The 27,765-nt window shown below is 33.6% G+C and overlaps 1 protein-coding gene across 2 annotated transcripts in view; it reads left to right on the top strand.

Moving 5' to 3' along the window:
• Positions 1 to 27,765, top strand: part of Nup62cl (nucleoporin 62 C-terminal like) — a 77,839-nt gene that overhangs the window by 32,266 nt on the left and 17,808 nt on the right. For both annotated transcript variants that reach the window (XM_047536089.1, XM_047536090.1), the window contains exons 3-8: positions 9,168 to 9,324; positions 14,220 to 14,370; positions 14,628 to 14,677; positions 14,799 to 14,933; positions 16,869 to 16,980; positions 20,159 to 20,225. In XM_047536089.1, coding sequence (XP_047392045.1) covers positions 9,168 to 9,324; positions 14,220 to 14,370; positions 14,628 to 14,677; positions 14,799 to 14,933; positions 16,869 to 16,980; positions 20,159 to 20,225 — 672 coding nt within the window. The remainder of the gene's footprint in view (positions 1 to 9,167; positions 9,325 to 14,219; positions 14,371 to 14,627; positions 14,678 to 14,798; positions 14,934 to 16,868; positions 16,981 to 20,158; positions 20,226 to 27,765) is intronic.

Here is a 27,765-nt window from a genome sequence, read left to right as displayed (position 1 = left end):
TACTCATTTAAGAGTGTCATGTGGCATACAGTCCTCATCCACTTGTATAGCTGGCAAAGCTAAACATTCATTTAAATTGTTGGTTATCACTTGAGTAGTGTTTTGTTTTTTTTTTTTTTTTTTTTTAACCAAGTAGATTTCTATTTTGAGACCTGGCTGTGATTCTGGAATCCTTCTGATATATGTAAGCAACATCTTTATCTTTCTCAAGTATAATAGATTTATTGAATATGATTTGATGAATGTGATCTTGTCTGAGGTTTGAATTAATTCCATTTTCAAAGACTTAGCCTCTGACTTTTGATTGGCTTTTTCTCCTTCCTACCTCTGATGTCCTTGCCTAAAAAATGAAGAGATATGTGGATCATAGTATGTTTCAATTACCTTTAATGATTTATACCTTATGAATTTTAAAATTAACTTATTTTAAGCATAAAATTCTGTGATTTTTAGTAAATTTGCAAAATTGTGTGCCCATCAGTATACCTAGTTTTAGAATATTCCCATCATCTCAATAAGATCCCCCAGCTGTAGTCAACAGCTAATCTGTTTTCTATCTCCATTGATTTGTCTTTGCTGGAATTTCATATAAATGGATTGACCATGATTTTTTGAAATTTAATCTATATTTTCTAAAGGACTCGAGTTGAAAAAGACTCTGTATAAATGCCTTGTTTTGATTAAAAGGGCAATTGTTATATCATGTTTTTCTCTGCAATTGGTGCTCCAAAAAATGGTTAGAATACTTGGTATGACTTTGGGATTTGAATTAAAATTTGGAGCAGTTAGAACAGCTCCTACTGTTTCTAGTAAGATTTTAGAATTATTGGGATATGTTGGGACACTCACTGGAAATGTAGTACATACAAATAGTAAGTAGATCATAGTTCTGTAGTATGTCTGGAGATGTCAAAGTGTGTTTTGACCATCTTATCAGAATATCCAAATGGTACCTCAACATAGATGATTGCCAAAGAGTAGAATGAGATAGTTAATATTAGTACAGTGCTTGTTTGACTATCTGTTGATGAACAAAGAAATAATATCATTGAAACCCTAATTTGTACATTACACATAATACATGTATTGAATAATCATGCCATATTCAATAAATATGTATAAATTTTATGTGTCAATTAAAAATAATAATTAGGTCTGGGAATATAGCTCAGTGATAGAGCACTTGCCCAGCATGTATTTGGCCCTGGGTTTGACCCCTAGCACTATGAAAAAAATAATTAAAAATTATATACTCTTTTGAGATGATCATACACAAAATTGATATCAAATTGTGGTAGACTTTTTTTGAACCTAAAAATTTTTTGTTCCTATTAATGTTTAACTTCTTGGACCAATAGAGACTTTTTGTTCTCTAAATGTAATTTATTTAAGTTTTCACCTCCATTAAGGTCAACCTTCTCCTAAAGTTGATCCCAAACCTGTCCTAAATTTGTTCTTTCAGTAAGGACCTAGTTATGTAGTAGATGGAAGAAAACTTGGTTAACCATTGCTTGTAGCTATTGTAAGCTGGTCATTTAAACTTGTTTATTTTTACAAAGTTTACTTAGGGCTGAAATGAATCTTTCTTCAAACCCGGCATAAACTAAAACTCAGCTCCTTTTAAGCCTAAAGTAATTATTCCTAAACAGATATGTATATCATTTCCTTATGTCTTCTTTTACAGGATCAGTACTTACTTAGTTTCTATCAGATAGTAGCCTTGCTGACCAACCATTGAGAGTTGTAAATGATGTGTTGTGAGAACTTTACAAGTTACCATGTTTAAAAAAAAAAACATAATGCATAATCTCCACCACAAAATCACAAAATACTGGGACAAAAAAAAAAACTGATTCAGTCATGGAGTAAGTTGTTGAAATATGAAATGGAAAGACAAAAAAGTATGAATTGGAAAGCTTCTTGGTGACTGTCATAGCCTATCTCTTATGTATCTAAGTATCGAATTCCTTCCTGCAAACTGGTACCTTTATCACTAACGCAGAGGTAGAATTTCCTTGACACAATTCTCTCCACACTTCCATATGTACTTACACTGTTCTCCTCACGTATGTCACAATTTGACACCCTGGGCCCCGAGTTTCTTTCTACTTACATTTCCTTACCCCCAAGTGTATTTACTTTCTCAAAGATTTCACCTCACAAACCAGCATTTATCTGTAGACTTTCAAGTCTTTGGGATTACATTCTGGTCTAAGTATAATCATCAGATTTTAAAAGAAGATTGCTTTTTTAAAAAATATTTTTAATTGTAGATGGACACGGTATTTTTATTTATTTATTTTTATGTGGTGCTGAGGATTGAATCTAGTGCCTCACGTGTGCTAGGCAAGTGCTCCACTACTGAGCTACAACCCCAGCCTGAGAAGCTTGCCTTTTTAAAAATAGATAATAAAGAAATTTTATTTCAGAAGAAAACATTTTACATTTGAAAAATTGTAATTTTTATAGTTATACATCAGAATAGAATCCATTTTGATATGACTATACAAGCATGGAATATATCTTATAAATTTCAACCTCATTCTTATGGACGTACATGGTGTTGGGATTCACTGTGGTGTATTCATGTATGTACATTGGAAAATTATGTTGGATACATTCCACATTCTTTTGTCCTATTCCCCCTCCCTTCCCTTCATTCCCCTTTGTCTAATATACTGAATTTCTATTCTTCCCACCACTACACACTTACTGTGGGTTAACTTCCACATATCAGTGAAAACATTCAACCTTTGACTTTTGGGGACTGGCTTATTTCACTTAGCATGATAGACTCCAGATCCATCCATTTACTGGCAAATGTCATGAAGTCATTCTTCTTTATGACTGAGTAATATTCCATTGTGTATATTCTTTATGGCTGAGTAATATTTCATTGTGTGTGTGTGTGTATATATATATATACACACACATATATATACATACTGCATTATCCATTCATCTGTTGAAGGGCACCTAGGTTGGTTCCATAGCTTAGCTATTGTGAATTGAATTCTAAAATTGATATGGCTGTATCGCAATAGTATGCTGATTTTAAGTCTTTTGGGTGTATACCAAGGAGTAGGATAACTGGGTCAAATGGTGCTTCCATTCCAGGTTTCTGAGGAAGCTCCATACTGCTTTCCATAGTGGTTGCACCAATTTGCAGTCCTACCAGCAATGTATGAGTGTACCTTTTTCCTTACATCCTTGCCAATTTTTATTGTTGCTTATATTCTTGATAATTGCCATTCTGACTGGAGCGAGATGGAATCTCAGTGTAGTTTTAATTTGCATTTCTCTAATTTCTGGTTTCTGGTCTAATTTCTAGGTCTTTGGTTGTACTTTGAGTTGAGTTTTGTGCAAGGTGAGAGATAGGAGTTAAATTTCATTCTACTACGTACATATGGATTTCCAGTTTTCCCAGCACCATTTGTTGAAGAGGCTGTCTTTTCTCTAGTGTATGTTTTTGGTGCCTTTGTCTAGTATGAGATAACTGTATTTATGTGGATTTGTTTCTATGTCTTCTATCCTATTCCATTTGCCTTTTTGCCTGTTTTGGTGCCGATACCCTGTTATTTTTGTGACTATAGTTCTGTTAGTATAATTTAAGGTCTGGTATTGTGATTCTTCCTGCTTTGATTTTCTCACTAAGAATTGTTTTGGCTATTCTGTGCCTCTTATTTTGCCAAATGAATTTCATGACTGCTCTTTTTATTACTGTGAAGAACATCAATTGAATTTGGATGGGAGTTGCATTGAATCTATATAGGACTTTCGGTAGTATGGCCATTTTGCCAATATTAATTCTGCCTGTCAAAAAACACGAGAGATCTTTCCATCTTTTAAGGTTTTCCTCAGTTTCTTTCTTTAATGTTGTATAGTTTTCATTTTAGAGGTCCTTCACCTCTTTTGTTAGATTGATTCCCATATATATGTATTTTTTATTTTTTGAAGCTTTTGTGAATGGGTGGTTTTTCTGATTTCTCCTTCAGCTGATTCATTGTTGGAGTATAGGAACAGAGTAGATTTATGGGTGTTGATTTTGTATCCTGCTGCTTTGCTGAATTCACTTATGAGTTCTAGAATTTTTCTGGTGGAGTTTTTTGGGCCTTCTAAATATAGAATCATGTCCTCAGCAAACAGATACTTTGAGCTCTTCTTTTCCTGTTTATATCCCTTTAATTTCTTTCTTTTGCCTATTTGCTCTGGCTGTAGTTCAAGGGATGTGTTGAATAGAAGTGGTGAAAGTGGTCATCCCTGTCTTGTTCCTGTTTTTAGATGCAATGCTTTCAGTTTTTTAGAATGATATTGGCCTTGGTCTTTGTCATGTGTTGCTTTTACAATGTTGAGATATGTTCCTTCTATCTCTAGTTTTTCTACTGTTTTAAACATGAATAAATGTATTTTATTAAATGCTTTTTGTGCATCTATTGAGGTGATCATATGATTCTTTAAGTCTATTTATGTGATGAATTACATTTATTTATTTCCATATGTTCAACCAGCCTTGCTTCCCGGGATGAAACCCATGTGATCATGGTGCAATATTTTAATGTGTTTTTGTATGTGATTTGCCAGTATTTTATTAAGAATTTTTGCATCTATGTTCATCAGGGATATTGGTCTAAAGTTTTCTTGATGTGTCTTTGTCTGGTTTTGGTATCAGGGTGATACTAGCTTCATAGATAACGTTTGGAAGATTTCCTCCCTTTTCCTTTCTGTGGAATAATTTGATGAGGATTGGTATTAGTTCTTCCTTACAAGTCTAGTAGATCTCCGCTGAGAATCCATGCAGTCCACGGCTTTTTTTTGTTGGTGGGCTTTTGATGACTTCTCCAGTTTCCTTACTTGAAATTGGTCTGTTTAAATTCTCCATATCCTCCTGATTAAATTTGGGTATGTCATTTATCTATAGGAATTTGACAAGATTTCAAATCTTGATGATTTTCTGTCTTAATGGAGTATACATTTTCATGATATTTCTGATTGTTGTCTATTTCAAAAGTGTTTGTGGGGATATTTCCTTTTTCATCACAAAAAATTTTAATAATTTGAGTTTTTTCTTTCTTTTGGTTAACTTGGCTAAGTGTTTATCAATTTTGCTTATTCAAATAACCAACTTTCATTTCATTGATATTTTAATTGTTTTTAAATTTCAATTTCAATGATTTCAGATCTGATTTTAATTATTTCTTATTTTCTATTGATTTTGGCATTGATTTCTTTTCTATGGTCTTGAGATGTATGTTAGATTATTTATTTGGAATCTTTCTGTTATTTTAATGTATGAGCTTAATGCTATGAACTTTCCTCTTAGAACTGCCTTCATAGTATACCAGAGATTTTGGTATGTCATGTCTCTCTTCTCATTTACTTCTAAGTTTTTTCCTTTTATTTCACCCCTTATTTCTTCTCCTATCTATTCATCATTCAGTAGTGAATTATTTAGTCTCCAGCTTAGAGCAGTTTCTGTTTTTTATCTTATTGTTGATTTCTAATTTTATTCATTATTCTTCATGGCCCAAGATATTTTCTGTTTTAGAAAATGTTCCATGTGCTGCTAAGAAGAAAGTTTATTCAGCCATTGATGGATAATGATTTAGACCTAACACACATATGTAGCATTATTTAATTGTATTTTTTAGTTCTATGGCTTCTTTATTAAATTTTTGTTGGGAACATCTACCTCGTGATGAGCCATATTAAAGCCATCCAGTATTATTGTGTTTTGGTCTGTTGGATTCTTAATATTGAGAAGGGTTTGTTTGATGTATGTCAGTGCTCTATTTTGGGGGCATAAATATTTGCAATTGTTATTTCTTGTTGTATGATTCCCTTAAGCAGTATGAAATGACCTTCTTGGTCCATTCTGATTATCTTTGAAGTCCATTTTATCTGATATGAGGATAGAAACCCCTGCTTGTTTGCGAGATCCATGTAAATGATATGTTTTTTCCTTTCCTTTCACTTTCAGTCTGTGGATGTCTTTGCCTATCAGATGAGTCTCATGGAGACAGCATATTGTTGTATCTTGTTTTTTAATTCATCTGCTAGCCTGTGTCTTTTGATTGATGAGTTTCATCCATTTACATTCAGTGTTGTTATTGAGAGATTATTCTTATTTCCTGTCATTTTGATTTATTTCTAGTTTTTAAGTTGAATTGGATTTTCCTTTGATTGACAATTATTCAGTATATTCATCTTACTTGGTATCATTTCATATGAGCTTTCAAGTACCTGTTTCTGCAGACGTATGAATCTTTGGGATTACTCTCTGTCCCAGGTATAATCATCAAGTTTTAAGAGAAGCTTGCTTTCTTCAAAAAAATCAACCTCATTTTTCTATGAGTTTGAGCAGGTGATAATGTCCAGTCCCAGCATGGAGTGAAATTGTCAACTAGGCACAGGATAGGAAAATTGCATAATAGATCTTTTAAAGGATATTTTTACTATTTTTTAATAATGATTTTAAGATCATCAGAATGAAATTTATTTAAATGTTAATTCTAAATATGTTTTGCAGTAATTTTTATAATCTACCGAATTGTGCTTTCCCTTGACTACATATATAATGTAGGATTGACTATAATAAATGCTTTAGAACAGGGTTGTAACTTGCAAAATCAGACTGTGATAAAACCTTCACTCTTTTCCATTTTACATTTTCCATTGCTTTTTTTGATATTAATTGAAATATTATTGTTATTTTGATATGCCAGACCTAATTTATTCCTTTATAATAGCATGAATGATGATGAAGAACAAAAGGTACTGTACAAAAAGGTTAAAATAATCATACCATTTTTATAAGACTCAGATTCCTTTATGTTTACCCTAACAGGTATTAATTTCCTGAAGATACCATTCAGCATCTTTGAGGGAGGTATTTTATTTTGTCTACTTAGCTGTTTCTTTTCCTATGATGATGCTTTTTTTAAATTAAAAAAAACATAAATACTTGTATAACTCCTTCTGGAGAGAACAGTTTGGTGTTTATCTTTCCAGCCATTTTTTCCAAGCGTATAAACATACATTAAATCTATCTGTTTTACAATAACAGGATCTTTCCATACAATTTCTAAAGAACTTGCTGTTTTCTGTTTTAAGTAAACATCTTTGTGTATCTGTCCATCTCAGGAAATACAGATTATTCGACAATCCTCTTTGGATGAATATCTGTTCCTTTACTTGAAGAACTCTTTTACTTTTTTTCTAGAATGTAGTTGTTACTATTTTTGAGTGAATTAATTGATAAAGTGGGTCTTTAATTTTCAGCTTTTTGGGGGTAAGGATTTCCTTTCAGATGATATTTTTATTCTCAGATGAAGAAAATAATCACATTTGACTGGATCCAATATGTAATCTTTCAAGTGTTCTCAATGATAGTGATGCCAGAGATATTTTGTGATTGGGCATGTTCTTCCTCTGCAGTGCTCATTTTATCCTCACAAGGGCTAACACAGAGAATGGAGAATTGTAAGAATCCTTGGGCCAAAAGGGAAACTGAATTTTATGAAAATCTAGTACAGACATTGGTGTGGCACTATTACTTCAAGGAAATTGAAACTCAAGAATTGTTCATAAGGCAGTTTTAGGGACTGCCTAAATCAAATCTTGTAAAAATATGGTTCAGTTATTATCCCTTTGTATAATTTTTCTTTGTTTAAACCTCACTTTGGTTTCATTACCTATTTTGCTGCCTTTCTATTTTACCTTATTTCTATTTTTTATTTACTCACAGTCCCTTATTTTTATTTCATATTATTTCTCTGTCTTTTCAACTCCCTCTACCGACAGTTTGATTCATTCTACATTTATAGAGATATTTTCCAGTTTCTGATTCTTGTTTCTGAAAGTATTTCCATGTTTCTACCTAGATTCAGATTCTTCCATAAATTTCTGAAAATGAGATTCTAACCCATTTTATCCCTGTTTGTTGAAAGCTTTTTGTGCTACCCTTCCAAAGGTAGTAGCATATGAGACAGTTTCCCATACTGTTTATACCCATCCCTGGCCAAATCAACTGTGAACCAGGAACAAACGACAAAACACCTGAATAAAGCATGGGTGTCTGAACCTATTCCCTCAGCAGGAATGGGGGAGGCCAGGCTCCCTTAGTGTGTGTCATGCATCATGATTTCAATATTTATCTAGGGTTGCCATTAACCTAAAACTATTACTGATTGGGAAACCATGGGTAATATAGAACAAATAATTGCATACATGTTATATTTTTATAACAAATTTCATGTTATAGAAGTAACATTTAATTTTAAGAACATTTTCAAAATATAGAGAAACAAAAAGAAGAAAATAAAACATTGCCAGTCCCACCAGCCACAATTTTTTGTATGTTATTCTTTAAGTGCTTGGTGTGAAGTAAGAATCAAAAGTACTATCAAATTTCAGAAAAAAAACAAAAGAAAACTATGAGTAGGTAAGAAGCAGGCAATAAGGATGAGAAACAAAGAAGTTAAGTTAGACTATGATGTATACTCAGGATCTTATAAGATGGCAAGTATTCAGTAGGGATGCAATGGAAAAAGCTATACAAAAGATGTCTGGCCTATAGATAAGACTTTGATAGACTTTCCTTATTAGGTTTGCAAAGTTGTATGCCTCTTTGACCTATGATGTAGAGAAACAGTCACTTTCCCTTCAATTTGGTAGGGAAGTTTCACATGGTATACTAAAATTTAGAGCATTTTTACCCTTTCATCTAGCAATTTCCTTTTTAGGAAGTAAATTCACAGATATAGTCATATAAGTGTGCAAAAAATGTAGAGATTTTTGCATAAATTGTTATTCTTTCCTTGAAAGTTTAGTAAAACTTACAAGGGAGGTCATCAAGGTCTACAGTTTTTCTATGGAAAGAGTTTTGAAGATTTATTCAGTTTCTTTAACATCATATGGGCATAGCTAAGATATGCTTTATTTTTTCAATGAATTTATCCAGGAGTCTCAGTTTTCATCAGGAAGGTTAATCCAGATACCTGGCATGCCATATATCACTTCATATTATAATAGAGTTGAGTTAAATTCTACAGATTTCAGTTCAAATTCACATCTTAACAAACGACTCTCTGATTTTTAACCTTGATGATCAGGACTTAAGTGAAACAAGTTTCTCATTTCTTACTAACATTATATATTTTGTTTTCCAGCTACAACTTCAACAACTACCACCACGACTGTTACCACCAATACTACTACCACAATTACTAGTGGCTTTAACTTGAATCTAAGACCACTGACATCACCTGGGATTAATACCACTGATCCAGTCAGTGTTTCTTCTGTACCTCTTACTTCAACTGTTAAGTAAGCTTACTTATTTGACAATTCACTTTGTGTTTCATTTTATCATGTACAAGGCATAGTTTGTTTGTATAGTCTTAGAATAGTACTGGAAAGTTAGATAAATGAGTTGAGGGAATAGTTAGAGAAAAATTTCTGAAATTTAGGAAGTTGAACAACCAAGGGCCTTCTGAATACCATTATAATACAATTATTAATATTACTCATAATAGCTACTTTTATTGTGCGGTTACTCTACGTTTATCAAGATGACAATGCTTTAAAAATGTCTTATGATTTAATCTTCACAATAACTCTATGAGATAGACACCATTTTTGTTCCCATTTTATAGATGAGAAAACTGGAGCACATAGAGATTTTATAATCTGCTTAGTCAGGTATTAGGTAACAGTTGAGCCAGGATTAAAATTCAGACAGTCAAATACTAGAGCCTGTTTTCCTACATAACTTTATAAAATATCCTGTATGTCTTTTATATTTCCCCCAACAATAAAATCTTACGATACTATAAGTGTCACAACCAGGATATTGATATTGATGCAGTCAATATATGAAATGGGTCCTTCACTTCAAAGGTTCCTCCTGTCACCCTTTTATAGCCACACTCATGACCCTTCTCCTTTCCCTAACCCTGGGCAACAATAAATGTGATCTTCATTGCTATAATCAGGATATTTAACAATGTTACACAGATGAAATTGTACATAGATGACCCTTGGTGACTGGCTCTTTTCATTCAGTATAAATCCTTGAGATCCCCCCCAAGTTTTCATGTGCATCTATCAGTAGTTCTTTTTTATTTCTGAGTGGTACTCCAAGGCATTGTGGTATACTATTATTTAAACATTCATTCAGTTGTTGATGGGCATCTAGGTCGTTTCAGTATTTTTGGCTACTATGAGCATCGCTGGTAAGAACATTCATGTTCAGGTCTTTTTGTGAACCTCATCTCTCTGGGATAAAAGCCTTGGAATGCTGATGCTGGGTGGTTTGAAAATTGTTTTTTTTTTTTTAACTGCCAACCTCTTTTCCAGAGTGGCTGTGCCATTCTACATGTTTACCAGCAATTTATGAGTGATACAGATTGTCCCGGTTTGGTGTCACTATTTTTCATTTTAGCACTTCTGATCAATCTGAAGTGATAGCTTATTGTAGTTTGAATTAATATTTCCCTGATCACTAAAGATGTTGATCATCTCTTCAAGTATTTTTTTTTCTATTACTATGTCCTCTTTGGTGACGAATCTATTCATATCTTTGTATATTTTCTACTTAGGTTATTTGGTTTTATTGTTCAGTTTTGAGAAGTTGTTATATATTCCAGATACCAGTCCTTTGGCAGATAAGTGGTTTTAGTATCAATTATAAGAAAATGCTTTTTCCTAGCTCTAGATCCCAATGTTTTGTCTTCATTTCTTTTTAAAAATTAATCTTACATCTTTTCTCTTTCTTCTGTTTTCAACCTGTATGTCCTTATTTTTCAGGTGAGTTTCTTGTGAATAGTATATTGTTGGATTTTGTTGTTGTATCCCAGGTGTGCTTTACCACTGAACCACATCCCCACCCCTTTTTTGTTTTTTATTTTGAGAGACAGGTTCTCACTAATTTGTTGAGGCTGGCCTTGAACTAGCAATTCTCCTACCTCAGCCTCCCAAATCACTGGGATAACAGGCCAGTGCCACTGCAGCTAGGATTTTTTTTTTAAATCCACTCTGCCAATCTGTCTTTAAATTGGTATATTTAGCACATTGACATTTAAAGTAATCATTAATAAGATGAGGTTTAAATCTGATGTTTTATTATTTATTTGTTACTTTTAAATTTTGTTCTTTTGATTCTCATTTTTAAACCTGGTGGATGATAATAATAAAACAGGTAATATTTGTCCATTAAAAGTGCCAGAAAAAGAGGAAGGAGAGAATAGGACCAAAAAATACTCAGGAAAATAAAGTTTGAGAAGTCCTCAACCTTTTTGGGTTGTTTGAATATTGTGATGGTTCTACCTTGTTCTATTTATAGTGTTTTTTCATATATTGCATTATATAATTTTCTTACTAAATGCTTCTGTGTAGTAAAGTATACATGGGTTAACTTATAACAATCTAGTCATATTGTCATTTTACCACTTTGGGTGAAGTATAGAAACTTTACTTCTATTTAGTTCCCTTTACCCTTCTTACCTTTTATGTGTAATTGTCTCATGTATTTCTTCTGTGTACACAGAGTATAATATCACATGACTTTATATTTTTATTTGAATCATGAAATATCATGTAAGGAAGAATAGTATATTTACTGTTCTTTTCATCTATTTTGATGATGATCTTTCCTTTATATGATGTTCCAAGTCTTCTGTTTTCATTTCCTTTCAGTTTAGCTAATCTTCAAGGATCAGTTTATTGGTAAAAAATTATTTTAATTTTACTTTGTATGAAAATGTTTATTTTTTCTTCATTTCCAAAGGACATTTTCATCAGATATGGAAGTTATTTGTCAACACATTTTTTTCTAGCTCCCATGGATTTAGACAAGAATCAGCTGTAATTCCAATTGTTCTTTTCTAAGTAATGCTTTTTTTTTCTTTCTAGTTGCTTTCAAGATTTTTTTCCTTTGTCTTTACTTTTCAGAAATGTAATTGCTTTGTGTCTTAGCATGGATTTGTTTGAGTTATTCTGTGTGGGGTTTGTTCATTTGAATCTGTGCTTTTGTATCTTTTGCCCAGTTTGGGGACTTTTTAGCCCTTTATTTTCTCCCCTTAACATGTTTTTAGTTTTGTTCTTACCTTTTTCTTTTTCTGCAACTTTTAATATATGAATATTACCTCCAGGTCCTTGAGATGTTTTTTCACCTTTTCCTCCCTATGTTCTCTTTGTTCTTTTATAAATTCTACTTACTGTCCTCAAAGTTCACTGATTGTATCCTCTGTCAACTCTACTAATATCAAACCCTTACTAAAATTTGTTTTATTTTTCAGTTGTATATTTTCCATTTTTTTCATAACTTGTATTTTTTTCCTATTTTTTCCTTTTGTTTCAAGAGTATTTGAAATTGCATGTTCAAAGCTTTTTTATGGTTACTTTAAAAATTTTTTCATATAATTCCAACATTTGGTACTTCTTAATGTTGGCATCTTGGTTGTCTTTTCTCTTTCACGTTGTGCTTTTCCTGGATATTTATGACATAGTTTTTGTGTCCTAGACATTTTGTGTATTACATGATGAGAGTTTGTGTCTTATATATATCTACTTTTTTATTCTTTGGTACTAGGAATTGAACCCAGGGGTACTTTACCACTGAGCTACATCTCCAGCACTTTTTTATTGTTTATTTTGAGATAGGGTCTCACTAAGTTGCTTAGGGCCTTGCTAAGTTACTGAGGCTGACTTTGAATTTTCAATCCTCTTGCCTCAGCCTCCCAAGTCTGGGATCACAAGCATGTACCATTGCACCCAGCTTATATCTAGTTTGTTTTTTTTTTCATTAGGTAGTCCCTTTGTTGAGATATAGTGCAAAGGCTGTGTGTGCTTTTATGTTTAGCTTCCCACTGGGCCTTATCCATACCACCCCAGCAGAAATGGAGCACTGACTCACACTGCCCCAATTCTCATGGTTGGTGTGGAAATTCAGTGCCTCCCTTAGCTCCACAGACTCATTCTCTATGAAAGTGTTCCACTGCATCATAGCACTTCATTGCCTCTTAGTGGGGATATGAACTCTGGATCCTGGAGCCCACAGATCAAGGGGAAGTAGACTGATTCATATTACTTAGTTGAGGTAGGGGGAAGCAGAATTTCAGCTTCTTGTTGCACCCCACTGACATAAGGGGAAGGAAAAAGAAGGATGTCAGTTACTCGGCCTCATACCACTTCATTCAACATTATTGATGCTGTGTTGGCATGGAGATTTGGCTCTCTAGTGGGCACTGCTGATACAGGGCTTATGGAAGAAGGGTCAAATTGCTGATTAGCCTGACTTTGCCCTGCCTCTGTCAGTCTTGGTTTTGCCAACAGGTATGGAGGTGAAGCTCCCCCTAAGCTTTGCGACCTCAGGGATGGTAGAAAGTGGAGCCCTAACTAGCCCCAAGTTGCATACTTTGTTCCATCTTAATAAGGCCAGTTAGATATAGAGGGTAGGTTCCCTACTGCATCCCACTGATATGAAAGACAGTTATAAAGTCTAATGGTGACTACTCATATTCACTCTGCCTCATTAAGTCTTGTGCTGGGTGGGGATTTAGATTCATCTCACCATTGGATCCCACCAAAAGTGCCCTGGTGATAAACTGGGGTCTGTCTGCTTCGGCCAGATAGGGAATTGACAATTACCTTCCCACTGAGCCCTGCTGATACTGCCCCAGCAGAAGAATCAGAGCATGACCTGGTATTTCTGATCAGGGGATCAAAAATCAGTTGGACAATCAGTCTTTTTGATACCACTTGGCAGGGGAATTGAAGTTCATCATGGTTCCACCTGGTGTGGAATACCCATTCTTTCATGAATTCCACTCAAGATAGGGAATGGGTTACTTTGACTAAGAGCTAGGGAGAAAGAGAGCCCTATCTCCCTGGACACATCCATCCAGAAAGGAACTTCCTTCTTGCTGAGCTGAATGAGGGAAGAGAGATCACATTGTGCTACACAGACTTTCGCTTCTCTTACTGTGATTTTGTATATTTCTTAATAAACGTTTGTCTGGCTATATCCCCTTACGATAATTTCCAGAGCCTTCAAATGGTTGTTTTTAAATCATCCTTACCTGTTATGGTTGTTTTGTTGGGGAGCAGATAAGAGAAACTCCTCACATGCTAACTGCTTCTCTAGACTTCTTGTGTTGTTACTAAAAAAAAAGATCATACTTTTAAAAGTGTGATCATTCTGCTTTCTTTCATTTATTTAGTTCAATAATAACACCAGTGATGACATATGGTCAGCTGGATGGTCTGATAAACAAGTGGAGCCTTGAGCTAGAAGATCAAGAAAAGTACTTTCTTCGTCAGGCCACCCGGGTCAATGCTTGGGACCGCACACTGATGGAGAATAGTAAGGAGGTAAGAAGATATTCTCATTAATCTACCTGCATTGTACAAGTATTTTCAAATGAACACAAGAGAATAGACTTGTGTCTTGTGGTTAATTTTCTGTTACAATGTTGGCAAGCAGCTTAAAAATATTTTCCTTAGGTAATAAGTGCCTTTAATTAGGAAATATTTCATATTTGAGGTGTATATGGGAACATTAATATTGCTCTGAGGTTATTGAGTAAATTCAAATATTTATGCTATTTTATTCTTATTTCTCTTCAAAGATTTCTATTTTACATGGAGAAGTGGAAAAAGTGAAACTGGATCAGAAAAGGTAGAACCTTAGATTTCTTTGGTTTAAGAGCAAAGAACTATCTTTTATTTTTCATATTTTTACCTTGTGATATTTATTTTGTTAGTTCAAGTTCCCTCTTTTATTGACTTGTTTTATTCAGGTTGGAACAAGAATTAGATTTTATCCTGTCACAACAGAGAGAACTAGAAGATCTTTTGACTCCTTTAGAGAAGACTGTGAAGGATCAAAGTGAGGCTGATTATCTACAGCATGAAGATAAGGAGTATGAGAGGATGTAAGTAACTGAATAAATATTGAGGAATGGGGAACAAGTTACCTACTATGAGCATTCCAAAAATCATGGAAGGCAGAGTAGAAACGGAGAAATTCTTACAGTTGACATTTATCAAGTTGTTTGTTTAGTGGGGTTTGTTTTGGATATTTGAAAATAAAGAAATTGTTTTGGCAATTTTGTTTTATAGCATTCTGTACACTGTTATTAATCTCAAGCTTATGTATGTCCACTGTAAAGTTTTTATATTTGTCAAGTTTGTTCTTAAATTAGAAATATAAATTTTATTTGTGTGGTGTCAAAGTATTGTAGAATACTTATGGTCTCCTATTATATTGACTTGTCTAAACCTAATGTTCATGCAATTGCTTTAGTGATAAATTACTTGATGTTTTAAAGGCAATTTATTAATCTGGGAGTAAACTATATGAGTTTCAAAATTGGAATGATTTTCATCAATGTCTCAGGGTAGGTATATTTACTGTACTATTCAGTCTTTACCTTCTGTCAGTTCATTGCTAGTGTTCCCAGAGTAACTTCATCCCTCTGGAACTGAGATTTGGTGATCAGTTCAATTTAAAAAGTGTAAGGAGACCTTCAATAAATGTACTATATAATCTAAATTGATATCATTTTATCAATGGCTTATTAGTGAGTTAAGACTGAGTTGTTTTTGTTTTATTTTTTTGAGATGAGGACTTGCTATGTTGCCCAGGCTGACCTTGAACTCCTGGGTCAAGCAATCCTCCTGCCTCAGCCTCCTGAGGAACTCAGACTATAGGTGCATGCTACTGCACCCAGATGAACTCATTTTTAAAAGACTTTCAAGTTAACTTTTTTGTAGGGACATGAAATGTGGTAAGTTCAACTAATTTGTACTGACCCTAATTCTTTTCCTTCTTTTGTATTTCAGCCTTTGTTGATCAATCCTCTCCCTCATTCTCTTTCTCTCTCTTCCTTCCTTCCCTCCTTCCTTCTTTCCTTGTTGTTTTCTATGTGTTCTACCTTTTTTGACAGTTACATTTTTGTTCATAAGATCTTAACTGTACTTTGAAAAAATATTTGTAACATTAATTCCTAATTGCTCTTTTGTAGTCACATTTATATTGTGATAAAAATTTAACCATAATCCTCAACAATTTAGGCAATCTGTAAGTACTTTAGCACGGAAAGGCCAGATGGTTACCAGTAAATCTAATTGAGTCTTTTAATTTTTAAAGACATTAAGGTTGAAAATTCTCTGGCCACTTTAATTCTTGTAAACATTTATTGGCAAGGTTAAGTGTGTGTGTGTGTGTGTAGTAAATAGTTTGGGTGGATATGTTGAAAATGTAGGCCACTAATCAGTTTGTCATGAACTTAGATTTATCTGTCTTTTATTGTTATAAAACTCATTTCACAAAATAGCTTTTGTAGCCTGGTGGAATATATTTATATGAGGTTTTACTTTGGAAATCTTTGTATTTATGACCATTGAAGACATCTCAGCATTTCTTGAAAATTGTTAAACTTGAACTTCTTTTATATATCTAAATGTCCTACATATGTATTCCGACATTAAAAAGAGTTCTTCTGAGACTGGGGATATAGCTCAGTGGTACAACATTTGCCTAGCATGTGTGAGGCCCTGGCTTAAAACCCTAGTACTGGAAGAAAAAACAAAGAGTTCTTTGCTCACCAGAGTATTAGCAAGATGGTAAATAGGTGAAAGTAAAATAATGGCAAGGTAGATAAAAACTTTTACCTTTGAAATCTGATTACAATATGGTGATGAACATTGCATCCATGAAAAATGTACCATTAGTCATAACTGATACCCTCTGAGAAGGTAGGGAAATTGGGGCAAATCCAGTTGGCAGTAGTATCTTCGTATGTAAATAATAATAGATATGGGGAAAACATTTCTTGTTAATTTCTTTATTTTACCTGTCTTTGCAGTTACAAATTAGCAGAAACTATAGATGCTCAGCTGAAACAAATGTCTCAAGATCTCACGGACATTACTGGTCACCTGAATACATTTGGAAGTCCTGCTGCCACTACTGATCAGGTGTGTTTTTTGCTTTATATATTCAGTCAGGATGTAGGAAATTACCATTCTATAGATTTTTTTAGTTGGTCACAATCTGTCCTTCATAATAGTGCTCCTTATCTGCATCTAGACGTATGGAGCACTTGGGTTGGTTAGTGGGGCTAGAGATATTTAGAAGCAGAAATAATTTTGAAATTTTTGTGGTTATTCCCAGGAAGTTGAAAAAATTACTCTTTTCTCTTGATATTTTCAGGGTTTTCTCCCAGTTTGCATAATTAAATATGTTTCCCTATACTTACTTTTCTGTTCACTTACTCATCATCTGGTTTATTCTTCTTTTTACATATGTATTTATGTTCTCATATAAATGTGAGTAGATATATTTAGGTCTCTTAGACATATTCAGGCAATCCTTAATTTATGAGTAGGTTATATCTTAAAAATCTGGAGTTAACTCTTGGTACTTAAAACATATTTATTCATAGAAAATTTGATAAATGTGGTTATTAGGTTCCTACCTACCCCATAAAATACTACTTAGCTCATGATGTAAATGCATTATATCATGCAAAAATACAGCTGAGGCTTCAGTTAGAATAGAGATGCTGTGAATTCATTAGATGTTAAGGAAGAATTCTAGTTTTTATTTTTCTATATTCTAATTAGTTTATTTCCTCTGCCTTTCCCTATTGTCTTAGCAGCTAAATGGAGTCCTTTTCTAACTCCACATCAGTAATAGTCAGAGGAATCACACATTGTGGGATCTCCTATTATACTTTCTATCAGTTAATTATAACTAGGAGTAGGGTAAAGGTCTGGGTAGATGAGAATGAATGACATATATACAAGTGATGATTATTCTTTAGTAAGCTTTTTGTCCAATTATAAACAGACAACTCTTTTCCACATACATACTACTAACTTTTTTAATTATAAAGAGCATGTTATAGTTGAGAAAGTATTAGAATTTTCTTTAAGTCACGTATCTCTCTGGTTCTTGGCCCCTTCTTTTGCAAAAGGTCAAGGATAGAATAAATGATCTTTAAGTCCCTTCCAGCTATGAAAATTATGCCATTCTCTACTCTAGGTGAATCTAAAGTTGAATGGAGACAAATACAAATTAGTCGGGGATTATCCATGCTGCCATCTCCCTATATTCACACAAATGATCAAAGGCTAACAAAGTAGTTTTTCTTCTAATGATATATTAGTCATCATTGTGATTCCAAAATTCAAAATTGTTTTGTTGTAATAGAATTTTGATGCATAGATAAATACATGCAGATTTAGACATGAACAAAGCAGAGCTGGTGTCTAATCCCTCTGTTGAATTAATATTAGAGGAGTGTTCTCAACAGAGCAAGTAAAAGGTTACTGTAATCCTATCTTCATCCTTTTTCTCTCCTAAGCCCAGTATTGCTTTGTTTTATTTTAGTAATAGATAGTGAATTGATTCTTTTTGTTTTTGTATTTCCTGGCAGGGGTGATTGGGATGTTTACAATGAATGAGTTAAAGCGTAATTACTACTTGCTGGCAGGACAAAAGAAGCAAGAGATCTTCAACAACTCATCCCTTTTTTTCTTTCTGTTCATAAAGCATTGGACAGGAAGCAGGAAAAAACACTTCTGAACAATAATATTACTGAAAATAATGTATCCATCAACAAAGCTTTGTTATAGTGGGCCATATATAAGGGTATAAAAATAGCAACTGTATTTTCCTTTTCACAGTGAGGGAATTAACCTGTTTTTATTTCCCTTTTCTTTTGACAGAGTTGGAGGGAAGGGAGTGTGGTAGGGATGGGAGAGACCACCTAATGTTTAATTAAAATTTTTATTAAGTGAATCCCTATTATTATCTTATTCAGGTATATTTTCTCACAAAATACATGAAGGGAATTAAATCACCTATATTACCAGCAACCTACTATTATATTAGTGTATTTCTTCCTAGTCATTTTGCTATGCTGGTAAAAAATGCTTCTTTTGTTTTAAATAACACTGGAAACATACCTGTATACATTTTTGCTTTCTGTCTTTATTGTTTCATGGTGTTTTCCCAAAGTTTTAATAGTTTTAGGATATTTTCATCAGAGAAGACTTTACCATAATATATTTAATCATTTCTTAATTGGTAGAGATATTTTTTCCAATTTTGGATCAATATAAAATAGCCCTGTACTGATCACTTATATTTAGATTTGATTATTTTTTCTGCATAGACTCCTGGAAATAGATACAATATACTGATTGAAAAGGTATGACTATTTAAACTTTGATTTATGTTAAAGAAATGTGTATTTTAAAAGGTTGAGTAAATTTATATTACCTTTGACAGTATATTAATGTACATATTTTTCCCACATATATAAATTGAGCATTCCTAATGTGAAAATTTGAAATCTTAAATGCTTCAAAATCCAAAACTTTTGAGTGCTGATATGTCACTAAAAGTGAAAAATTCCACACCTGACCTCATGGGATGTGTCACAATTAAAACAAATATATAGCTGAACTGGGGATGTAGTAGCTCAGTGGTACAGTGCTTGCCTAGTATACATAACACCCTCAATTCAAGGTCTAGCAGTGCAAACAAACAAGAAAATAAAACACAGGCATAATAAAATGTTGCATAAAATTACCTTCAGGCTGTGTGTATGAGGTGTATATGAAACATAAATGAATCTAGATTTGGATCCCATATCTAAGATATCACATTGTGTAATATGCAGAGCTTTCAAAATTTAAAAAAAAAATCCAATTCTTGAAACACTTAAGGCCCCAAACATTTTGGACAACAGATATTCCATCTGTACTTGACAATTGAGTACTACCATTTAAAAAATACTGATTTGATTGATAAATACTGCTTTTCAAATTTTTATATGAATTTCTTTTCTTATGAAATGTCTCTTAATGTTCTTTATTTTTGTACCATAGTAGGCAGTTTCTTATTGAATTGTAGGAATGTAATTCTTGACGGTTAAAAAGTTAAGTAGGTTGTACTAATATATAAAGGTGATAAACATTCCAAATATGAAATAGCAAAATAAACAAAAATTAAATAATATTTAGTCTATTCTCAGTCCTTGTCTTACTGGAAAAAATAAAAGTCACTTCCTAATTTCAATTCGTTTATTTTTTTGTTGACCACATCAACATAATCATAATCTAAAAGTGTTGGGTATGTTTTTAGCTCCAGCAGATCTGCAAAATTCTGAATGCTCATCTAGACTCTCTGCAGTGGATTAACCAGAATTCAGGTGAGAATTTATTCATATATAAGACTCTGTTTATGATAATGTGTTACAAGTCATCTTGTGTGCTCCATGACCACACTTACATAATAGCTCAGTTTTAGGGGTATCGCTTAACTGATGCCTACCATTGGTTCTGAAGAATTATCTGGAAATTAATGAAAATACATGGTGGATAGGAATGAGATGTAGGGAATGGGGATAGAATCAGGACTTCTCTGAAGTATACCTTTTATACAGTTTTTGATTTGGGAATCATGTAAATATTTTATATACTAAAAAATTATAATTAAGCCAAAATTAATTGGAAGAAAGACAAATACTAACATGGAATATATACTGAAACCAAACAGAGGCATATAATTATAACAATGACTCAATTCAGATAACTTTTGAACATAATGTTCTTGATAGTACATTCTTACAAGGATGTTATCTGAAAAGAACTGCAGAGAAATCTTAAACTTTCTTAATAGAGCTAGGCTTAGTGGTGCATGCTTGTAATCCCAGTGATTGGGGAAGCTGAGGCAGGAGGATTACAAGTTGAAGGCCAGCTTCAGCAATTTAGCAAAGCCCTAAGCAACTTAGCAAGGACTTGTCTCAAAATTTAAAAAGATAATAAGTGAAAAGGACCGGGGTTATAGGCCAGTGGTAGAGTGCCACTGGATTCAATCTACAATACCAAAAACAAAATAGAACTTCTTTATTCTTTCTTAATAGAATATTGTTAGTTTTAAATTATGATAACAAAGTTGCTACTATTTTATGGTAGAATAAAGCAAATGTATATGTATATTACTGATAATAAAAATTACTGTTTTCATTGAAATATAAAAGAGATACTAGTATTTTTCTTTCCTTTTATATTTGTATTATAAATTTGAGTTACAAATAGTTTTATTCCTTTGTTCTCTATACAGACAGGGGCTAGGAGCAATGAAAGACACCTCGGTACCAATAAGCATAACCAGTACCTAGATCTTGGTTTCTAAATACCATTCCCACAAAAAGGAATCAAGTCTTTTTAACTATCTGATCTCGGGTCTCAGGCAAGGAAAGTACTTTTTGTTCAAGGAAGCAAACATGGTTAAATGACTAATGAGCTTTTATCAGGATACAAGATTATATTTCAAGGGATTCCTGCTGACACATTAGTATATTTTGAACATGAAAAAGAATAACAAAAGTAATAGATTATAATATGTTGAAGGAAGAAAAAATCCATGAGTTCACAATGATAATCCAAGAAAAAGAGAGAGTAATGAGAAGTAAAGGGGAATGTCTTTACAAAAGTACACCAACTAATAATTATAGAAGAAATGATAGAATTCAAAAATCACCATAAAAAAATCAGCAGAACCCTTTTATTAAGTTCACCTTGATCTTGAATATCCTGCTTCATGTATAAAATATTTCACCTGTCAGTCATTCCTTGCCAGAAATGTAGATGAGCAGGAAGTAGACCAAATACAGACTGCAAGTTACTGAGTTAATTAAAAAAAGTTTTATTGATGCATAATTTATATTCCATAAAACTCAGCATTTTAGTTGTACAATTCAGTGAGGAAAAATCACCACTTTATAGCCCAAATATAACAGTTGATTCAGGAAAGCATCATCAGTGGATGCTAAAACTATTGAATTCAAGATTGTTGGGAAACAGCATATTTATGTTGTCTCAAAAGTATCACTCTACTGGTTACTTAATAATTCCAAATAAAATATATGCCTTTATAAGAAGAGCATTGTGGCATGCACCACTTTAGTGAAATGATGAAATTTGGTTTCACCAGTGGTGGGGTAACTTGACATAATGTGCCTCTTGGCTTGACATGATAAGAAGTACACAATATCACATATGTAAGATTCTTACCAAAATGTTTAACCTTAATCTAATTCAAGAAAAAAATCAGACATTCTGTGTGTGAGACATTGAAAAAATAATTGACTTGGACTCTAAAATGTCAGTCATGGGAAACAAAAAATTCAAAACAAAAATTTTAAGGGAATGATCTTAGATTAAATCAGGCATAGGGCTTGAGATATGGCTCAGTGGTAGAACACTTGCCTAATACATGCAAGGCCCTAGGTTTGATCCCGAGTACTGCCAGAGAGAGAGAGACAGACAGACAGACAGACACAAAGATAGAAAACAGACATAACAATTAAATGTACCACGTTAACCTACATGGAATATATATTAAATGATATTAAGGAATTGCTGATTTTCCTAGGTATGATGGTTCTGTAGGAAAATAACCATTTTTCTTAAAAAATGCAGGCTACATTATTTAGAGGATTTTCATGTCTGTAGTTTACTTCCAAGTGGTTCAGCCAAAACCATTTGTGAAGAGAAAGACATTTAGTAATTTGTGGCAAAATGGTAACACCTGGTTAATCTTGGTGAAAGGTATTCAAGTATGTGATTTTGACTATTCTTTCAACTTTCCTACTAATTTAAAATTAAAATTTTGGAAGGCCATTTTTTAAAGACTTTGCCTAAATATGGAATATGATGAGATTGTAGGAATTGAGGTAAATGAGAACTAGTTATGCAATCAGAGTTATTATTTTCAAGATGTGGCCTTAAAATAATATAATTTTTCTTACTTAGAATTATGAATTCCTCATTCTCTGCATGAATAGAGGTCAGCAGCAATGAACTTCTTTAGCTTCTTTCCCTTTCCGGACATACCTACATTATTATTCATCTTTATGTTCTTCTCTCCTGTGTTAGAGAAATAAACATCCCTTCCTAAACTGTGTTTAGAATCATCAGAGGGAAGTTAAATAGTGTTAACATTCATTTGTTAAAATTATCTGATGAGAAGGAGTTTCTGAGTCAAATATAGGATTCAAGTCAAGGAATTAACACTTCATAGTTGTACACCTTACTTTTTACTTGGTCTCTGAGTCTATACCCTTATTTTTAAAATGAGGGATAATATCTACCTTTTAGATATTTTGTAGGGATTAAAAGAAGCACCTTTGAACCTGGGCCTGTGTTAGGTAGACAGTGAATGGTAGTGGCAGAACTGGTTACTGGTTATCAAAATTTACTATGTACATTAGATGGGGGAGAGAGAAAAGAAAGGTCGTGGGGTTCAAAAGGTAGCTATTAAATTAGGTCTTGAGAAGATAGTTCCAGATAAACTATCATTAAAACTCATCTAGATAAGCTGTAAAAACAACTGTGATATGGGAGAATGTCAATAACAGGAAAACACTAAGGAATGAGATTATACAAAATATCCCTGTTACATGCTTTTCTCCGTTGAACAATGATTCTTGGGCAGAGTGGAGGGGGATGTGAAAAGGTAATTTGGATTATAAAGAAAAATTGCAGTGATTTTTTTCTTGGCAGGGTTCCTCTTTGTCATAAATGAAATCTCAAGGCTTTCATCCAGTGTCTCCTTTATAAAATTAAGGTTGTTGGTATTGCAAGGGACTTACTTTATATAAATGAAGAAATTGTAACTCAGAACACACATCTAGGGCTGGGGTTGTGGCTCAGTGATAGGGTGCTTGCCTAGCACATGTGAGGCACTGGGTTAGATCCTCAGCACCACATAAAAATAAGTAAAATAAAGGTTATAAAAGAACACAATTATTTAAAAAAAACCAGCAGGGCTGGGGATATAGCTTAATTGTGCTTGCCTAGTATGTACGAGGCCCTGGGGTTGATCCTCAGCTCTGCAAAATAAGTAAATAAGTATAAATAGTTTTTTTAAAAAACATTTCACAGCCAGTTAGTGGCAGAGCTAGGGACAGGATCCATATTTTCTTATTAATAGATGTGTCATTTCTTCTGATATGATTTTAAAACAATTCCAATGTAGGTAGGCATCACTTGATATAAAAAACAAATCTTATTCATGTACCTATCAGTAGAGGACAAAGGTTTAAAAGTATGATAGTAATTTGGGGTATGAGTTTTGAGTATCTGGGTAAAGCTCTCAGTCAAAACAGGTAATAAGACTAAGACAATAGAGAGTAGTGATTACTGCTGGGAATTGCTTTTCTGCTAAAAATTCATTTGAACTGAAGAGGCAATGAGATTTTGTGTAGGTTCTTAACTGAAGCAAGCAAGGAAGGTCATGCTGAAGAATAGGAAAAGGCCTCATAATTCTTTTTATTTTTTAAAATTTTTTGGTGGGGTGCTGCTATAGATTGAACCCAGGGACATTATTACCATGAAGCTACATACCCAGCCTATTTTGAGACAGGTTCTCCTTAAGTGGCTCAAGCTGACTTTGAACTTGTGATCCTTCTGCTTCAGCCTCCTAAATCCCTGGGATTATAAGTGTGTGTTCACCATGCTGGGCAGCCTGGTAATTCTTGATACTGCACACTTCTTTTTGCCATTCCCACCCAACGAGCCTTTCCTTTTCATATCAGGAAATGACATGATCAAGAATTGGAGCATGACAGGGTTTAATTATACTAAGAGGGATTTTATTTGTTATTTTATTTTGTTTTTTAATAGTTAATTGGATCATGTCTGCTGAAAGGGTCTAAGATCAGATAAATCCATTTATTCACATTGAGATAATATAGAAAAACTAATGAATGTGTTATTTTGGCAATACATACACTCATATTTTGCTAAAGAGAAATCTTGTATATAAAGTCAAATCTTCATTTTAAAAGGTTTCTGGGAAATGTTTTTATGATTTAATATCTTTAATGTTGGCACAAATTTTTTCCATCATAAAACATCAACTGATATACTAATAGAATTACATATTTAACTGAAAAAAATCAGCTCTTTAAAAGTGATTTTGATGTATATTACTAAGTGAAAGAAGCTAATGCCAAAAGGCTATATGCTGTATGATTCTGACATTCTGGAAAAAGCAAAACTATAGAGATGGTAAAAAGATCATTGGTGGGAAGGGGGAAGAATAGGCAGAATATGGAGAATTTTTAGAACACTGAAAATATTTTGTAGGATGTACCATTATTGAATGATGGCTACATATCATTATACATTTGCCAAAGTCTAAAGAATAAACAACACCAAAAGTGATCTTTCATGTAAACTATGGACTTTGGGTAATAATGCTTTGTTAATGTAGGCTTATCATTTATAACAAATGTACCACCCCGGTATAGGATATTGTTAGTAGGGGAGGTTGTGTGTTTGTGAGGGCAAAAAATATATATATCACTTGAGGGACTGATTTCCACTTGCTGCTCAGGATGTTTCTTCTCTCTCTCTCTCTCTCTCACCCACCCCCCTTTCTCTCTACCCTTCTCCTCTCCCCCTCCCTCCCTATCCCTTGTGATTCTGGAAGAGGGTGATGACTGGAGATTTCTGCACACCATTTCAGTAGTCCGGAGTATATGGAAAATCTCTATACCTTCCTTCTATTCAATATTGCAGTGAACCTAAAACTATGTGTTAATTGATTTTATTTAAAAGGAAAATTAAAAGCGATTTTGAAATTAGGCATTATACCTCAAGTATGTTACTTATTATACTGTCCAATCAACATTTAGATATCTGTGAGCAAGTTATAGAGAACCAGGCCCCTTTCTTCCTCTTACCTATATTGAACCAGTCCCAGTGATGGGACTGAGATAGAAAGGAGTCAGTCATTATTAAATTAAGGAATGTCTGAACATGTACAGGTAATGACCAGTTTTCAAATTTGATACTTATCCATTGTTTGAGAGTATTTATGCTTCTTTTCCTCATGATGAGTATAGGTCATTGGGAGTTGATAATAGGCATCGTCAAACACCAGTTCTGGCTCTTACCTTTCTTTGTGAAAATTTACAGCATTATTTCAAGGTATTCTTCATGGCAGTGCTGCAGTCATACATCTGTCTTCTGAGTTGGCAGTCACTGAAACTGCAGCAGCTCCAGCTCTTCTGGGACCACTTATGACAGAGTTGGCAATCCATCTGAGCCAATTTGTTATTCATTTTTAGTATGTGGAGTTACTTCTCTCAGAGGGGAGAGGTGGAGTGAAGAATAGGCATTTTCTGTTGCATCATATGACAAACCATCACCCTGTTTATTAATATTTATCAAACACACAAAAAAGAAACAGGCAGTAGAAAGTCTTACACTAGTCATTATTTGAAAGTTTAGTGAGTATTTTCATTGCATTTTACTTCTTTCATGAAGTATCCCAAAGCATCAAGACTAAAATATATTTCATCCATAATCATTGTAGTCTCTTGTGGAATAGAACTACATAATTATTTCATAACTACTCACAACATATAGATAGCTATTTAAGGAAGAAGGAGTTACTCCTTAGAGTAACTAAAAATGCCATAAGAGATTTTATAATATTTCCAAAATACAGTCCCATTAGTTCTAGACTGGGTGTCTATGTTGACCTTATTTTTTTCACTTAAATCATTCATAATTGTCTACTGTGCATGATGTGGCAAACTTACATAAAATGCCTTAGAGAACCAGCCCTGAGTGGTGTGTCATAATCATGCTTCATTTTTACCTAACGTTATATTTATTATTTGATGGGATTGTTTTAAAATTAGATTTATTTTTCATGGTGAAAAGCAGGAAAGGAAACTTTTAGATATGGCTGTATTGGGAAAGCAAAGGGAGATCCAACACCTTGTCCTTGTTTTCCTAGGTGCTGGTGGGAGCTTTAGGTTTGAATGGAGGAAGGAGTGGGGCAGGGGATAAGAGGTCTGCAACATGAAGTGATCTTGGTCAAACTAGTCTGTTTGTTCATTCTCAGTTCTGGTTCTGGGAAGAATTGGCTCCAGAGAAGTCCTGATATACCACTTGACAAACTGATTGCTGCTCAGGATGTTTCTTTTCTCTGTCTCCCCTCCCTCCCCTCCCTTCCTTTTCTTCCCTCCCTTCCTCTCCTCCCCTACCTGCAGTACTTTTATCAAAGACAGTGGTCATGATGCAATTAGGAACACACAGATATAAGCCTAGCCATAACTCAGTTTCCAGAGCAGTGTTTGAGATTTTTTAAAGCTTAGGTCCAGACAATAAATGGTTTTAAAAATATTTTACTAATCACTTTTAGCTCTCTCATCTGAAAATCCATCAGATGTTGAGATGCCAAAAGATGCCTTTGAATTCCAATTGAAGTGTCTTCTTCCTCTTTCATCTTCTAGAATAGAATCTGATTTACTGATCAGGCATCAATCAAAACTGGTTCTTTTACCTCTCTTCCTTTTCTTAAATTCTTTGGGAAATCTTGGTGACTTTAGTTGATTGGTGAGGTCGTTTCTTGTGTTCTGGAGTATAGTTCTACTTCAGATACTTGAGATTTGAATGCTCTTGATCTGCCAGAGATGTGGCAGCAGCACAAAGACACCTCTGTTGTGAGGCTCACTTATAGTGTCTCTTAAGCTCAACAGAGATACTTGCCTCTTCCCACTGTAGTTAATTGAAAAGTATTTTATGTTCTAACACTGTTTAACAAGGACTTTTGCTCATCTGTGCTCCCCTTTACAGACAAAATAGAGTCATTGTCACACTTCTGTCCCTTGATTCTAAAGAACTTCTTGTAGGTTAGATTAGGGTACTAAGATTAGAATTAAGTGA

The sequence above is a fragment of the Sciurus carolinensis genome, chromosome X (assembly GCF_902686445.1).
Source record: "Sciurus carolinensis chromosome X, mSciCar1.2, whole genome shotgun sequence".
Classification (NCBI taxonomy): Eukaryota; Metazoa; Chordata; class Mammalia; order Rodentia; family Sciuridae; genus Sciurus; species Sciurus carolinensis.
This window is presented reverse-complemented; position numbering and strand designations above follow the sequence as displayed.